This window comes from Sorex araneus, chromosome X, assembly GCF_027595985.1.
Source record: "Sorex araneus isolate mSorAra2 chromosome X, mSorAra2.pri, whole genome shotgun sequence".
Taxonomy (NCBI): Eukaryota; Metazoa; Chordata; class Mammalia; order Eulipotyphla; family Soricidae; genus Sorex; species Sorex araneus.
In genome coordinates this window covers 332,066,159-332,083,289 of record NC_073313.1, presented here as the reverse complement: position 1 = coordinate 332,083,289, position 17,131 = coordinate 332,066,159, and the positions used below count along the sequence as shown (strand labels likewise).

Sequence of the window (17,131 nt, the reverse complement as noted above, 5' to 3'; positions counted from 1 at the left end):
GTGCTTAATTCAAATTTCAAATTTTAGCCGGGGATAATTTTTAGCCAAAGTTTTTGCTTGCTGATGGTTTGCACAGGAGGGGGCAAGAACAAGATGGGGAGGGGCTTGAGTCAGCTGCAGAGTTCAAATCATCGCACTTAATTACCATACTATGGGGGGTTGGGCAGCCCGTAATGAAATGATACCTCTTCCCCCAACCGCCCTCTCTCTGGATTCTTCTTGCTTAGTTACATATGCCTTTTTCCTGCCCTCTTGCTAACATGTGCCCAATGACATACTTCTAACCTGCTAATATTTCTTGGAAGGTAAGCTCTCTTGCATTCTGATAATTGTCTATTTGATTTTAAAGCCAGAGCACCCTCAGGCCCCTCTACCTAGAAATAGTTTAGTCTATTAGTATTCGCAAATACTCTGTAATTCTCCATGCCTCGTACTCCTCCTGCTTAAAGAGATTTACGATGGATTCATTTAAGCAGAGGAGAGCTTTGCTAAACTAGACGTCTGAAAACAAAATTCCAGGACAACTCCAGCTGAAGGTCATCCATTGAATAGAATTTTGATGACGCCTCCTGGTCTTTAGAAAGTGCCTTCAGCATTTGAAATTGGGGCACCCCTGGGCCCTCTGAGCAGTGCTGATATCGTACATCATTGAGGCGATGTGCGTTTCAGGCAGCCACGTTCTGCTGCTTCTCAGGGTGGCTCAGGGAGCGGGTCTGACCTCAGACCCAGCCAGTGTGGAGCAGACGACCCCATGTTGGACACTGAGTTGAGTTTGTCCCCAGATAGCAGTTTCCACTTATTCCAGAACTGGCGTGCTCTCTGTGGAGATGAGTGACTGGGTTTGTTTTCATGCCATCACGAGCTCGCGCCAGGTAGAGCAGGTGCCGGTGCCTGGCCCCACGAGTAGGAGCCTTGCCTAGTTCCGCTGAATGTCCGTATGCCTAACGTCTTCATCGCCTTTTCCTTCCCATTGTGCCTTTCATGTTCAGACATGTGAGCCAGTGTTCCAGTTTGTGTCGGTTTCCTTGCCTGACTTTTTTTTTTTTTTTCATTTCTCCCTTTTTCCATTTTTTTTTTCCAACATCTTATCATTTGATCCCACAATGTCTCTGCCGCGGATTAACCATTCTGTGTGCCAAGGAGAGTCGAGCTGACCCAGCCATTAATTCTGCATTTTGTGCTTTTCTAGGTCTCCAGAGAGAGCCCAATCCCTGTCCTGTAATAACTGTAAAGCACTTTAAAGAATCAGCGGGCATTAAGGGCCTTGCCCTGTGTCCAGACCCATCCAGAGTACCTGGCGCGAAAACCCTGAACAATTCCGAGTCCGACTACTTGGCCAGAGATGGCCCTTCAAGCAACAGCTCGTTCCATAGCAGTGAAGAGGAAGGCACTGACCTGGAGGGGGACATCCTGGACTGTAGCGGCTCTCGCCCTCTCCTCATGGAGTCTGAGGAAGAGGAGGAGGGCTGCAGGCCTCCTCTGCAGGGAAAACTGGAAGGCGCCACCCCATTCCCGCAGCCGGAAGTGTCCTCTGAGCCGGCCACGGCAGGCCAAGGGGACGGGAAGAATCAGTTCCCCGCCCTCACACCACCCCCCACTGATGGTCCTGGTGAGCCTGATGTTTTTGCCACCGCACCCTTCAGGAGCTCCCGGGTTCCAGCTGACGACCTGGACATTTTCTCCAAAGCCCCGTTTGTCACCAAGGGCAGTGTGGCTGCTCCCCAGCTGGAGGAGGCCGACGTTTTCTCGCGAGCTCCTTTTACCAAGAAGAAAAGTGTGGAGGAGTTCGCCGTTGCCCAGGGTACCCCTCAGACAGATGACGTCCCGCTGCTGTCAGGCATTGAGCGGGCTGCCTACGCCGCAGCCCGAGCTCAGTACCCCATGGCTGGCTTTGGCCAACCTCCTCCCCTCTCCTCCCACTCTGTCCAGACGGCAGACCATCTTGACAGCATCACTGGCCGGGGCCCCTCCTTGGAATCCGGGGGCCATCCAAATGACAGAAACAAAGGACCTCAGCCCCAGAAAGAAGCTGCATCAGGCCCTCTGACGGGCAAACCATTCCGCCCCCAGTCTTTATCCAAATATTCCCGTCACTATAGCCCAGAAGATGAGCCGAGCCCAGAAGCCCAACCCATTGCTGCCTACAAAGTTGTTTCGCAAACCAACAAGCAGTCAATAGCTGGCTCTGTTTCTATCACGCCCCTTTCTTCCAGGACTACGGAGCTGCCAGCTGCTGATCCTTTTGCTCTAGCCCCCTTTCCTTCCAAATCAGGCAAGCAGAAACCTTAGGAGCAATTATCTGAGCCTTAGTCCTCTGTCCCTACCCCACCCCAGTACCACTCCCAGCTGAGCCTTCCTCGGAACAAAGAGATCAGTGATTATTTTCAGTTCCCTGGGTGAGAGCAGAACTTCCTCCGTCAACAGACTCAGTGCTATTTGGTTGAAACCCTTTTCAGTTACACTCATTTTTTTGTTGTTTATATTGGTTTCTCAACTTTTGGGCATTTCCATCTCCACCTCCATCCAGAAACCTCCTCCCCTCTCCCCCCATTCACGCTGTTAAAATCGAGAAATACTTCGTCCCAACCCCAAAGGGGCCGTTTTAATTCCTGCAGTTGTTAAATCATGCCTATTGAGGAATCACGGTTGGCCCTCCCATACTGCTTGATACTCTTGAAAAGGGGATGATGTCTCTGGAACAAAGTGCCAGGTCAGAGTCCTGCATGTCATGAGGAAGGTGTCATCCTGCAGCAATGAATCATTCCTGTAAAACCAGCAGCTCTGGAGGATTCTCCGGGTCCGTTCTGAGTCTGTGTCGGCAAGATTGGTCCACATACATGATGAGTGTCTGTGGGGTGCCATATGTTTCAAATCCTTTGCTACAGGTAACTGCAGCAGTTGTTGATATGTGTTCATGCCTAATAGTGTTAAGCCTTCCTCATGTCCATGCTTTGAAAATTAGCATAAGTACACACATATGGGCTCTGTGTGTGAGTGTGTGTGTGTGTGTGTGTGTCTGTGCATGAGTGTGATCATGTGCACGTATGCTCATGCATACGGAGCTTTTTTCCTTTAATCGCCTCTTCCCCACCGTGCCTACCTCCACAGTCACTCACTTACTGGCATTTGTCTCATGACTTGAACCCGATTTTACTTAATGTGATCGCCAAATTGAATTCATTGAAAGGTGTAGGAATATCCTGCTGAAAATGAGGATTCAAAGTAAATAACTTTTCCTCCAGATTTTGCATTTAGCATATTCCATTTACATGGTCATGAAAAAAGAATGATCCAGTCATGTTTTCCCTCAAACCAGTAGAGAAGAGCACCTTAGACTTCAGTCTCACTGGGTGTCGCTCTTTTTAAGTTCTCAGCAATCAGGTCTGATCACTCTATGCTGTCTTTATGGAATTAATCATAAGACGAGGTCATAAACTAGATTGGCCTGGCTTTGTCTCTCAAAACCTTGTCATCTTTCTCTGTTGCCTCAAGGAAATTAAGTCATGTAAATAAGCTTAGGAAAATGAAGAGTTGAATCAACTAGCTATGAAAAGCCTCTGTTCTCTTTATTGCTAAAGTGGGCCAGATTAGTAGGCTAATTGGTGTTTTTGAAGTGTCTTCTGTTTGTGGAAAGCTCTGGGTTTTCCTACCTATTTTCATACCCTTTATTATTAGTGCCTTAAACGGAAACTTCTCAATGAAATTTCTGACTGAGGAAGTACCTCTTAATGGAAACAGTTGCTGCACCAGTTTCAACTTGAAAGATAGCTGTGATTTATAACAAATGATAATGTTTTCTCTATTAGCTGGAAAATTTGGGAACGCTGCTTACCAAATCAGATTAATGATTTAGGAATGATGGGAAATCCATCCAGGAATCAGGCCTGTGTGCCAAACTCCAGTGAGCTGATGGTCTTTAAATTTGCAGTTCAGAGCTCTCAGGCAGTAAAATTAAATCGCTGCTTCTCAAGACTTTTCTAGTTTCTTTATTTCGAATGGCCAAGTTAAAATAATTGGCACAGGAGCTGCCAACGGTGATTTTCAAGTTGAGGTTTCATCTGTGTCCAGGAACCAAAGTCTTTCACTTTGGTTGATGTTAAATGTTTATTCTATTCTATGCAAAATCATCTCTCCTGCTGAATGGTGTTGGTTAAGGCATATGGAACCTGGTACCCCAAACTTGTTAGGCTTGATTCTTGGATGGAGTTCCAATAATTCTCAAATCATAAACTGGTCTGCAGTATAAACAGTGTTGTTTATTTCTGCCGTACTGTCTAGGAAGTATTTCCATGTATTTTCACTGCTCTGCAGGTATAAAAAGGATGAAACCCATGGAATTAAAACTCTCAAAAGTCCAGAGAAGCAATAATAAGAATAGTCTGAGAAAATTCTTACTCCAAATCAGAAAACTCTTTTTTTAAAGAGAAAAGAAAAAAAAATTCTAATTTACTCTGAAATCTTCAGGAGTACTTCTAAACCAGCCCCACTATCTGTCTTTTCATTGATTATTTGATCCCTCCCTCTCTATCAAGCAGTTAATAAAGGCATTTTAGTTCTTTAGTGGCCAATCAATAAAACTGTGATTTTATTACATAATTGAGTCATTTGTCAAGCATAGGCTTGACATCTTTAATTCTCCTTGGAGAGTCCAGATATCTTTTTTGAATAGCAAATGAGTAGATACACATGCAGATAACTAAAATTGTCCTTACTGGGTGATGCATGAAAATTTCTTGACCTTTGGATTATATTATTAGGTAATAACTAATCAATTCTGAACCTATCTTCTTTTGATCATGTAATGTAAATTCATCATTTCAAGATACACAATATTCTTGCCAGAGGCCAGCCTGAATATGGAAATCTAAAACTTTAAATTTTAAGGGAATCAGGAGTTTTCAGAATGTTTTGAATTAGTGGTAAGTGCATGTTTTCACGACTACAACAGGTTAAGGACAAAGAGAAAGAAAATATGTAATCAACAAAATGCTGCTCTTGTTTTAATTTATTTTATGCATTACTTGTTTTTACATCTCTGTAGAGGAATGCAAGAACTGGTGGCTTTTCATTTCAGTGGAGCAAGATGGGCTAGAATGTGTTTAGGTATAAAGCAAAGAATCACAACATGCACCAGTGAATTGTTAAAGCATCTACCTTGATTACCAAACAGGCACTATTGAATTAATGATGTATCAATCTATGGCAAAAAGTATTTAACCTCTGTTTCTTAGCTCACATACAGCTCTCTACCTCCAAATCCTTAGGCTGGGAAATGGAATGAACAATATTGGAGGCTGAAGCAAATCCTGGGCAGGGATTCTCAATCAGAAAATTGATCCTTTTCTGCCCTCTTGTTAATGAATTAAACATTTCATATGTGAAGACTGATACAGATGTATTTACATGTCCATGTTAGGTCTGAGTTTAATTTGACCGACAAGACTTCTTCTAAACTGTCCAAAAAATACCAGTATTGAATTGATCCATTATTTAGTAAGTTTTGAAAAATGTGTACATCAGTGTTTTCAGCTCTTTGGAGGACATTTTACTGAAAATGAGTAGCATACTTCAGTTTAATTTAAAGTAAATATGATCATCAGAGTGGTTAGATAGACACTAAATTTAGTCGTTATATTTGATTCCATAAGGAATACATCATATAATATGTATATCACTCTCATGTCACTGTCATCCCATTGCTCATCGATTTGTTCGAGCGGGTACCAGTAACGTCTCTTATTGTGAGACTTATTTGTTACTGTTTTTGGCATATCTAATACGCCACGGGTAGCTTGCCAGGCTCTGCCATGCAGGCGAGATACTCTCGGTAGCTTGCCAGGCTCTCCGAGAGGGACGGAGGAATCAAACACAGGTCGGCCACCTGAAAGGCGAACGCCCTACCGGTGTGCTATCAAAAATGGGGCTGTAGCAATAGTATAGCAGGTAGGATGCTTGCCTTGAATGCAACCATTCTGGATTAGATCCCTAGCACCCCATATGGTCCTCCTAAACTCACTAGGCGTGATCCCTGAGAGCAAAGCCAGGAGTAAGCCTGAGATCCAACTTACTCTCTGGACAGAAGGGGAAAACTGAAAAGGGAGTCATAAAGATCTCATTTCCTGCTGTCTTTATCTGTGCAGTGTGGGCTCCATATTATTATTGATGAGGGGCACATAGAAGACTCTGCTCATAAGACCATAGCTACCCAGGAGGCAGGAGTGCCTTGTAAATGTGCATTGCTACCCCTAACTTTTCATCTTCCAGTCCTTTCAGATGACGTTAACATGGCAGTTGTAAATGGATTTGTGTTATTTAATTTGTTCTCTCTCTTTTTTTTCTGGTACCTTTATCGACTGTTATTTATAGTTTTGTCTTGTTTCACTGACCAGAACACTTGCAAGCTTGTGACTTGTGAAGATCATTTTAGGAACGATTTCAAAATACTTGAAAATAAAAAGTATCTGGTTGGGCATTGTGGATTTTGTTTGGTTTGAGTTTGGGGAGCCACACCCAGCCGTACTCAAGGGCTTACTCCTGGCCCAATGTTTGGGAATTGACAGTCCTCAGGGTCCCTTGTGGTATCTGAGATGGAGCCAGGAACTCCGCCAGACAAACCCTGTGCTCAGCCCCTTAAGGTATGTCTTCAGCCCCTGTTTTGTGTTCTTCTGCTAGAAAACAAATGTGTAGACTATTGAAATAAACTACTACGTAGATGTGGGAACCCATACTGTAGTGTCTTTTTTTTTTTTTTCTTTTTGGGTCACACCTGGCGATGCACAAAGGTCACTCCTGGCTCTGCACTCAGGAATTACCCCTGGCAGTGCTCAGGGGACCATATGGAATGCTGGGAATCTAACCTGGGTCTGCCGCGTGCAAGGCAAACGCCCTACCCCCCTACCCGCTGTGCTATCACTCCAGCCTCCATACTGTAGTGTCTTGATGCCAACTTACTCTCTGGCTTTCTGGCACTCGCCTGCCTTGTTGCACCCTGATCTTTATTAGGAGACAGACCTCTCATATGTGGTATCTATGATCAAATCATTCACACAGTGACGGTTCTTTCCACTCTTTTTGTCCTAACCCTGCAAGTCCTTCTAACTCACTTCCCTTGTTCCTGTGCCCACTTCATTTTTCCCTTTTATCACCACGCCATGAAGTAGATAAGGCGAGATCTGATCAGACGATTCAGATCTTTTCATGGGCCTGCTTCAGTACTAGAAACCATTTCTTCCATTTCAGCCTAGTTTGGGTAATTTCACCACACTGGAATAATTCCAAACAAAATGGCTTAATTTTTGTATTTCTTAGGAGCAATAAGAGATGGGAACTGAGGAATTAGCTCAAGTCGTAGAGCACATTCCCAGCAGAGCCTTGCATTGAATCCCCAGGTCTAGCCCTAGTGGCCGGCCCCAGAGTGCCCTGGAATGCAGAGGCAATTTCGTGTGATGGAATTATGGCATACGGAGCGTTCTTTGTATGTGTGGGGCCCTGGGTTTGATCTCCAGCAATACAAGGACAAACAAAACAAAACCTGTGAACCAGCTTACTGGAGGCTTAAAAAAAAAGTAGAATATTTTTTTATAAATTTCATAAAAAAAAGATTCAGTCTATTTCCGAGCGGTCTGAATATGTATGACACTGTTTGAATTTATAGTAAAACAACGTTTCACTCTTGAAATCAAATCAGTTGCTGTCTGCATTGCCTTGTAACAGAACCATCTGCATAAATTAAAGGGATCTATTTTATTTCTTTGGCAAGGAATAGCGGAAATGGTTTCTGCCAATCAGACTGTAGGAGTGATAGAAGAAAATTTAGCTCTTTTGCTCTGAAATAGCAGGTCAGTTGTGTTCTCTGAGTCTGCCAGAGGCTCATTTCTAAGGAATCTGAAGTGTGTGCGTGGTGTGTATCTGTGTGTTTGTGTCCTCATGCCTTCTGCCATGGGGTACCTTCAGGCTTAATAATGGCATCCAAAGACTACCAAGAGGTGACAGTAGGTTTTTGGCATGGACCCTTCAGTTTCCTTTGCTAACAATAAGAACTGAAGTTATTCTAGATGAAGGTAGGAAAATTGGCCCTTGCGCCATTTCCATTGTAAGCAAGCTCTTCTCATCCAAGAAGTTGGGGCTTGTCTTGAACCCTTGAATCATGTGGTGTTGGAAGACCAGAAGTAACCAGACCACCACAAGGCCTAGATGATGTTACTTTGAAAGAGGGAATTTTAACATTGCTTTGTTAGGGGATGGTAACCAAATAAAGACCAAGAACAGTGCTCATTCCATGGAGAAGTAAACGCCCTCTACTGTCTACTTTGAATTGACTGAATTGAAGAAGTCAACCCAGAACCCAGCTGTAAGAAATAGGTCATCAGACCTCAAATAACCATGTGTGCACACAATCTCAAGACCTGTGAACATGGAAAGAAGGAAAAAAAGACATTTATAAAGTCAATCTTAATGATTTTTGCAATACCTCCTATTTGCAGATTATTGGATTTTTTTGTTATTGCACTCTGTGTGAGCTATCATGTATCTAATAGTTTTTTGAATAATGGTTTGAGTTGTAAACTCCTGTACACTTCATTAAAATGGACCTAATTAAAAGAAGTGACTTTGTATTTTTTAGATCTTTCTAGGATCAAAGAATTCCACAAATATCTTTGTCTTAGTACAAAGCTGAGTTTTAATGTTTTTAATTTTTAAAGAGCAACTAACGTTTGGTTTGTTAGTTTCCACTGCTGATATTTATTCCCTGAGACATCTTTCTCATTCCAGATGTTATAAATATAACATCTTTATATTTATCTTATACATAATAGAAGATAATGGGGCCTTGGGGTTTGATCTGAGAAAAATCATAGTGCTCCATGCTATGTAAGCTTGCCTGTGAACTTCTAATATTTCTGTTACCTGAATGAGACCTGCATGGAAAATGCAGCCCGTTTTTTTATAATCCCTGAAAATAAGCTAGTGCTAACATATAAAACAAAAGAGAAGTTTGGGAAAAGTTTGTGTGTAAGAAGTATGCACCCACTTATTACCTCTCCAAATCTGAGAAAATTTCAAATAGCATTATTGAGTTTTAATGAGTTTGCCCTTCATGATTTATGGAGAATTATTAATGTGTCGAATTATATTTAATTAAAATATATTTTACTTTAATTTTAATTACCATTATATTACATTTGATTAAATATAATCGACACATTAATAGTGTTCAACAGAGACTGTACAACCAGAGTTCTGGTTTAGTGTGAATGAGTAAAGTCAAGATCGCCTGTTTTTCTCAAGATTTAGTATCACATTCATCTCATTAAATATATGCCCCACCTCGTTCTAATAATGTGGAGGTCTTTTGCTTTGTCTATTTCAAATTAATACGAGCCAAAAGTGGTGTCTCCTATCTGGGATCCGGCTGTTATGGGCGAAACACTTTTCTCATGTAATCCTCTGAAAATGCAGGCAATGGAGCCCTGCACAAAACTGCCTTCTTCCCGGAAGTGCCTGCGTTAGCAGTTTGAGCTCCCTGGGCTACCTGTCCTTTGCATCTCCCCATCAGTGGCTCTCTTTGCCTTTGTACCGCCCGTTAATGGAGAATGAAGGGAGAGGACCAAGCTTGGAATCCAGGGAGAAGTCATTAAGCTTATAGTTTCATTAAACAAAATCTCCTCTTCCACCTTCCCTCTTTTGTCTTGGATCTGTTGAAATGGTAAGGCATAAATTAGCATGTTACGTGAAAATCCAATAATTCTTCAACATGCTTGTAGACAAGCAGGTATTCCCTTCAGAGTATTCCCCAAGTGTTCCCAGTTCTCCAATGCTAAGGTGTATGGTACAGGACCTGTCTTTCAGAATTCCCAGGGTGAGGAATAGTAGCGGTAGAAGCTTTGAGCAGGACCTTTTGACTTCCCAAGATATACTTCTTCACTCAAGAGAAATCTTATGGGATTTCATAACACACACACACATACATAGCACTGTTGTCTCATTGTTCATTGATTTGCTCAAGCGGGCACCAGTAACGTCTCCATTATGAGACTTGTTACTGTTTTTGGCATATTGAATACGCCATGGGTAGCTTACCAGGCTCTGCTGTGACACATGTATTCTAACAAAATTTATATATATATATATACATATATATATACACACACATCTGTATACACATATGTATGTATATATATATATATCACTTTATTTTATCCTTTTTGCAGTACTAGGGATCAAACCCAGGTCTCATGCATACAAGATACACATTTTTTTAATTCTTAATTTTTTTATTGAATCACTGTGAGAGTATTACAAAGCTGTTCATGACTGTTTCAGTCATACAATGTTCCAACAGCCATTCTTCCACCAGTGTAATTTCCCAGCACCAGTGTCCCCAGTTCCCTCCCATTCCTTCAAGCCACCCCCAACCCCTGCCTGCCTTTATGGCAGGCACCTCTCTTCTTCTTTCCATCCCTCCCTCTATCCCTCCCTCCCTCCCTCCTTTTCTCTTTCTCTCTGTCTCTCTCTCATTGTGTACGGATGCTGAAAGGTTATCATGTATATCCCTTTACCTGCTTTCAATGCTCAGTTCTTGTCTAGAGTGATCACTGCCAACTATTATTGTCATAATGGACCCTCCTCTATCTTAACTACCCTCCATTTCCCACCCCCTTGTGGTAATTCCCAACCATTGACCAAACCTTCTGGCCCATTTTCCCTGGCCTTGGATATTAGTTCCATACCGTTTTCTTCTCTTGCTTGGGCTAGAACGATAGCACAGCAGTTGGGCTTTCGCCTTGCACATGGCCGACCCGAGTTCAATTCCTCCGCCCCCCTCACAGCGCCTGGTAAGCTACCGAGAGTTATCGAGCCTGAGCGGCAGAGCCTGGCAAGCTACCCGTGCATATTGGATATGCCAAAAACAGTAACAATAAGTCTCTCAATGAGAGACGTTACTGGTGCCCGCTCGAACAAATTGATGAGCAACGGGATAACAGTGACAGTGACAGTTTTCTTATTTTTTTTATATCCCACAAATAAATGCAATCATTCTATATCTGTCCCTCTCCTTCTGACTTATTTTACTCCACTTGATATTCTCCAAGTCCATTCATTTATGGGCAAATCTCAGGACCTAATTTCTCCTACCAGGTGTGTAATATTGCATTGTGTAGATAAGGTGACACACTTCACCACTGAGCCACATCCCTGGCCCCTAGATCATTCATAATCTTTTTTTCTAAGAAACTTATCACTTAAATGAACAGACATCTCCCTCTCTTAGTATTTTCAAGCTGTCTGAACTTGGACAATTACTGAACATTTCAGGTCTTGGTTTCATCATCTGAAAATGGGAGTAATATTAAATGTCATGTCAGATTGTTCTGAGGCTTCCTTGTAAGAGTGGCCCATTTTAAGTCCCAGCTGATCATAGTTATTTGTTTGACTCACCAGCTAGAGGCGAACCTCTGTGGCATGGCATAACCCTTCAGCCCCCTCTTAGAAACTGTGTTTTACCTAATAATTTTGTGAGGGGTTGGGAGTGGGGAGGGGAGACACGGTTTGGGGCCACATGGTGTTCAGTGAATACTCCTGGTGTTCTGTTACTATCCCTCTGTGCTTAGGGATCACTTTCTAATGGTGCTTGGGGGACCATCTGTAATGCTGGGGATCAAACTGGGTCAGCTACATGTAAGGCCAGTGCCTTACCCCTTCACTATCTCTCCAGGCCCCTGATGATTTTTTTTTTTTTGGCTTTTTTGTTTTGTTTTGTTTTGGGTCACACCTGGCGATGCACAGGGGTTACTCCTGGCTCTGCACTCAGGAATTACTCCTGGCGGTGCTCAGGGGACCATATGGGATGCTGGGAATCGAACCCGGGTCGGCCACGTGCAAGGCAAACGCCCTACCCGCTGTGCTATTGCTCCAGCCCCGCCCCTGATGATTTTTAATGTTATCTTTTTATTTTGTATTTTGCACATGACTTGAGACTTTCATACATGTAGTGACACTTTCAACTCTGTGTGAAATGTAACCATGCTAGAGCTTTAAAGGAAATGAAAGGAGATTGAGGGAGCGTGCGGTAGAGGACCCATATGTTCAAACCCCAGCAGCTGAGGAGAGACCATCACTCAGGAGAGGTGGAGCAGATGAAGATGAAGGAGTAAGAGAATGAAAAGTTAACAGACGATGAGCAGAGCCAGCACCAGATCTTGGCTTTCTAGGACCCTTTCCTCATGAAGGAACCTGGGCTTCAAGAAGAAAGGACTGATTGTAGAGGTGGTAGAGAAAATACACAAGACGAACCAGGAGCATCTCAGAGTGTCAGAAAGGAGGTCTCCCCCTCACCCCAAACATAAAACAAGTCACAGGGACCTAGACAGAAGCCTCAAAGAATCACCTCAAAGAATCAAAGCTGGAACAATTGGAGCAGCAAAGTAGTATTAGATTGTGAAAAGTATAAAGTCCACAAGTCCATAATGAGAGGGAAAATGGCTGAGAGCCAGAGAGGGAGCTGCAAGGGCTGAGTGTGTGCTTTTGGGAGGCAAGGCCCTGAGATTTTTAGAGTTTGATCCCCAAGTGCCACATGATCCCAACACCACCAGTGTAGCTTTGGTAGCCTCGCTGGGGTTCCCAAAGCACCTCCAGGTCCCACATGCCTGAACTGCTGATCGAGCCACTGGACCCTCAATGCCAGGATAAACATGCCCAGGAGTGACCCCTGCGCCCCCAAAACTGCTGCAAAAGGTCCTCCAAAATGGCTGAAAAAATAAATGGTGAAAAGATTTATGTTCCATGTAGAATCTTACTCTGTAGTTTCCTCCTGAAGATAATGGAACTTGGTTCCACAATCTATTTCTTTTTTTAAATTTTAATTTTAGGTACCATTATTGTGTAATTAACCAAAACTGTGAAGTATACAATGTTCCAACACCACACCCTCTACCCAAGTGCCCCCGCAAAGTCCACACCCCATCCCCACTATGGTAAGCTGAATTCTGTAGAACAGCTCTCATGGGTTTCACACATTGAACCAGAGGCAGTGCAGAGAAAACTGCGTGGGAGCATTCAGGCCACAGCAGAAGCACTTGACAAACAACACCCAGCTCGATGACCTAGACTGACATCTGCAGTAAAAGTCACATCAGTAGTGTGGACTTCTTTTTTGTGATTCATGTGATGAGAAGGACATTGACCACTGTAGTCTTCCTCCCCCCTCCCCCCCATACACTGACACACTCTTTTTTTTTTTTTTTTTTTTTTTTTTTTGCTTTTTGGGTCACCCAGCGATGCACAGGGGTTATTCCTGGCTCTGCACTCAGGAATTACTCCTGGTGGAGCTCAGGGGACCATATGGGATGCTGGGAATCGAACCCAGGTTGGCCTCTTGCAAGGCAAACGCGCTACCCGCTGTGCTATTGCTCCAGCCCCACACTGACACACTTTTAAGCAAGATCATAGTATCCGACAAATCGCAATGAAGGACATTCTCCAAAGATCTGAGCCTGCACCCCTCCAGACAAAGGCAATGAAATCAATGCTAGTCTGGAAACTGCTCCCTCTGTTAGCAGCTGACAAATCAGCTCCAGAAAGCCAGGTTTCCCGGCACCTGTCTTCCCCTTCTGCCCTCCAGGTGGCGCTGCGGCAGAGGCTCCCTGCTGCTCTGTGCCCCTGCCTGCGCTCCTTCCCACCACTCATCTTAGATGCCTTGTTTTCATGCATTCATCTTGGTGGGCTTCTTCCTCCAAGCTAAAACTTCTGTCTACTGCACTGCCAGAGGTAGGAGTGAGGGCCTGGTTTTGTGCAGGCTTGAATAGAAATTTAATTCACATTCACCAATTAGATCCAAAGGGATAATAGTACAGGGGGTAAGGCCTTACCTTGCACATTTTCATCTTCTACACAGAACCCGTGGGGCTGCTTTGACTTGGGGTTTGCTGTGCAGATTAGGGTCTTGCTAGGGCCTTGCCAAGGGAAAGGACTTTGAAGTGTGGTGGTTTTTTTTTTTTGGTTTTTTTTTTTTTTTTTGCTTTTTGGGTCACACCCGGCAATGCACAGGGGTCACTCCTGGCTCTGCACTCAGGAATTACTCCTGGAGGTGCTCAGGGGACCATATGGGATGCTGGGATGCAAACCTGGGTCGGTCACATGCAAGGTAAACGCCCTAACCGCCGTGCTATCGCTCCAGCCCCTGGCAGGTTTTTTCATTCAAGATCTTTGCTTTTCCCTAATGAATTCTCTCCCCACAGCTCTCTCTGGGCATCTTGGGGAGTTTGGGTCATACACAGAGGTGCACCCAGTGTTGTGTGAGGACCATGTGTTGCCAGGGATTGAACACAGGCCTGTCCCATGCACTCATCCTATTGCCTAACTCTTTAGCCCTTAATTCTCTCTTGAGGACTTCTAGACTTCATCCTTTATTTTTCTTTTTCACAGCGGGTAGGGCATTTGCCTTGTACACAACCGACCGGGGTTCGATTCCTTCGCCCCTCTCGGAGAGCCCAGCAAGCTACAGAGTACCCTACCCTCAGGACAGAGCCTGGCAAGCTCCCCGTGGCATATTCAATATGCCAAAAACAGTAACAAGTCTCACAATGGAGACGTTACTGGTGCCCGCTCAGGGAAATCGATGAACAACAGGACAACAGTGCTACAGTGCATTGAATCACTGTGAGATAGACCCTTACAAAGCTGTTCATGATTGAATTTCTGCCATACAGTATTCAAACACGCATCCCTCCACCAGTGTACATTTCCAACACCAGTGTCCCCAGGTTCCCTCCCATCACCCCCCACCCCCCCACTCCCTGCTTGTCTCTATGGCAGGCACTTTTCTTCTCTGACTGCCTGCCTGCCTGCCTGTCTGTCTGTCTGTCTGTCTGTCTGTCTGTCTGTCTCTCTCTCTCTCTCTCTCTCTCTCTCTCTCTCTCTCTTCTTTTGGCTAGCCTTCATCATTGAGCTGGCCATGGAAGCCAGGGAAGGAGGGTCTTAGAGGGAAGAAGAGCACGTCTGGTGGGTGTTTCAGAGGCAACAAAAGGTAAAAACCATAGGACCAGAGAGATGGTACAGCGGGTAGGGTGCTTGCACCCCATATGGTCTCCTGAACACCTCCAGAAGTATTCCTGAGTGTAGAGCCAGAAGTAACTCCTGAGCACTGCTGGGTGTGGCCCGAAAACAAAAACAAACAAAATGAAATACCACAACATAGTCATTGTGGGTGGCCCCGGCCAGAGGGGTCCCTGGAGCAAGACACATAAAAATCTGATTCTACCAACTCAGGAGTGCAGACGAAGAACTTGAATAAAGTGTATATACATTTCTTTTATGCCATTTGGCTTTGGAGGTGGAAAATAGAGTGACAGCTAGAAGAGTTGGGGCAAGGCAGGATTTTTCTTAAGAGAAGGAAACTGAGAAGGAATCGCTGAAGCCAGAGGTGGCATTTTTCTCTAAGTGGGCCTGTTTCTGGTTGAACAGCCACATTTCAGTTTTGATTCAAGGTCTTGGGAGAGTTCAGGATGACTGCAATAAGTTCTAGAAGAGTGAGTGAAGAGAGAGGCAACATTGAAAACCACACCCAGAGATGGCCAGTCAGTTCAAAATCTTGGTTCTGGCCAGCCGCAGCCCTGCAGCCACCCCTTCGATGCCTCCTTTGGCCCCGGAAACCATTAGGGGCTCCTTGAAGGTGGCTGCAACCTGACCGACAACAAACAGTTCTTTTCTGTTTCTGGAGCCAGCACTGTGCTTGTCTTCCTGGGAAGTGCTCAGATTTTACTCTGCATCAAAACTGCCTGGAGGGTTCACCCAAACAGATTCCCAGGCCTCGCCCTGCCCACCAACTCCAGGAGACTGTCATCTGTGGGATCTGAGAACTTAAATCCCAACATATTCCCATAATGTTCAGACTAGACTAAGAGCAACATTCAGAATTAATGCAACACATTAGTCTCTTGCCCCGCGCCTGGCTGTCTTTGTCGGGGCCCCTAGGACGGGATGGGTTGAGTTTCCCTCCTTGCCCTGAGCAGAGCCCCCGAAGCCAAAGACCTCCGGAGTGCAGCCACAGCCATGCTCAAGGCCCCTCTCCACATGTTTGGACAAGCCTCACGCATGAAGGAACTGGCAGAGGAACTCAGGTGTGTGTGGAACCCGGGGCTGAGATCTCCAAGCCTGCTCGGATAAGGACTGGGCCTCTTCCGCCCAGATCCCCCATTTTCCAGCAGCTAGGCTTTCTCTGGGGCACCCAGAAACTGCCACTGGCGCTGTGTAATCCCATCAATAGCCAACACCCAGAGACTAAAAAACCAAGCTCCCAGAAGAGAGCGACACAGAGTCTCTTGCCCCCGCGCCTGGCTGTCTCTTCACTGGGGCCCCTTCTAGCCTAGTTCTCTCTCTCGGAGAACCTGGCAAGCTACCGAGAGTTTCCTGCCCGCATGAGAGAGCCTGGCAAACTCCCTGTAGCATATTCACATGCCCAAACCAGTAACAATGATGGGTACCATTCCCCAGACCCTGAAAGAGCCTCCAATGTGGCACTGCTGGGAAGGACAAGTAAAGAGAGGCTTCTAAAATCTCAGGGCTAGGACGAATGGAGATGTTACTGAGACCACTCCAGAAAATCAGCAATCAACGGGATGATGATGATGATGATTCAGAATTAAAAGTTGGCGACAGGGGCTGGAGCGATAGCACAGCGGGTAGGGCGTTTGCCTCGCATGTGGCCAACCCAAGTTTGTTTCCCAGCATCCCATATGGTTCCCTGAGCACTGCCAGGGGTAATTCCTGAGTACAGAGCCAGGAGTGACCCCTGTGCATCGCTGGGTATGACCCAAAAAAGCAAATAAATAAATAAAAGGTAGCAACAATCTTCTGGGGCAGGGCTGTTAAAAATATATAAAAGGAAAAATATATAGGTAAATCAAAGATTTCTTTTCTTTTCTTTTTTTTTTTTTTTTTGCTTTTTGGGTCACACCTGGCGATGCACAGGGGTTACTCCTGGCTCTGCACTCAGGAATTACCCCTGGCGGTGCTCAGGGGACCATATGGGATGCTGGGATTCGAACTTGGGTCGGCCGCGTGCAAGGCAAATGCCCTACCCGCTGTGCTATCGCTCCAGCCCCCAAAGATTTCTTTCATTATATCTCTCCCC

The 17,131-nt window shown here is 44.8% G+C and overlaps 1 protein-coding gene across 1 annotated transcript; it reads left to right on the top strand.

Moving 5' to 3' along the window:
- The first annotated feature begins 122 nt into the window (after nt 1–122).
- Nucleotides 123–9,082, top strand: LOC101554931 (uncharacterized protein FLJ45252-like). Its single transcript, XM_055120574.1, has one exon. The coding sequence runs from the start codon at nt 982–984 to the stop codon at nt 2,287–2,289; it is 1,308 nt and encodes a 435-aa protein (XP_054976549.1). The 5' UTR covers nt 123–981; the 3' UTR covers nt 2,290–9,082.
- The last annotated feature ends 8,049 nt before the right edge of the window (nt 9,083–17,131 follow it).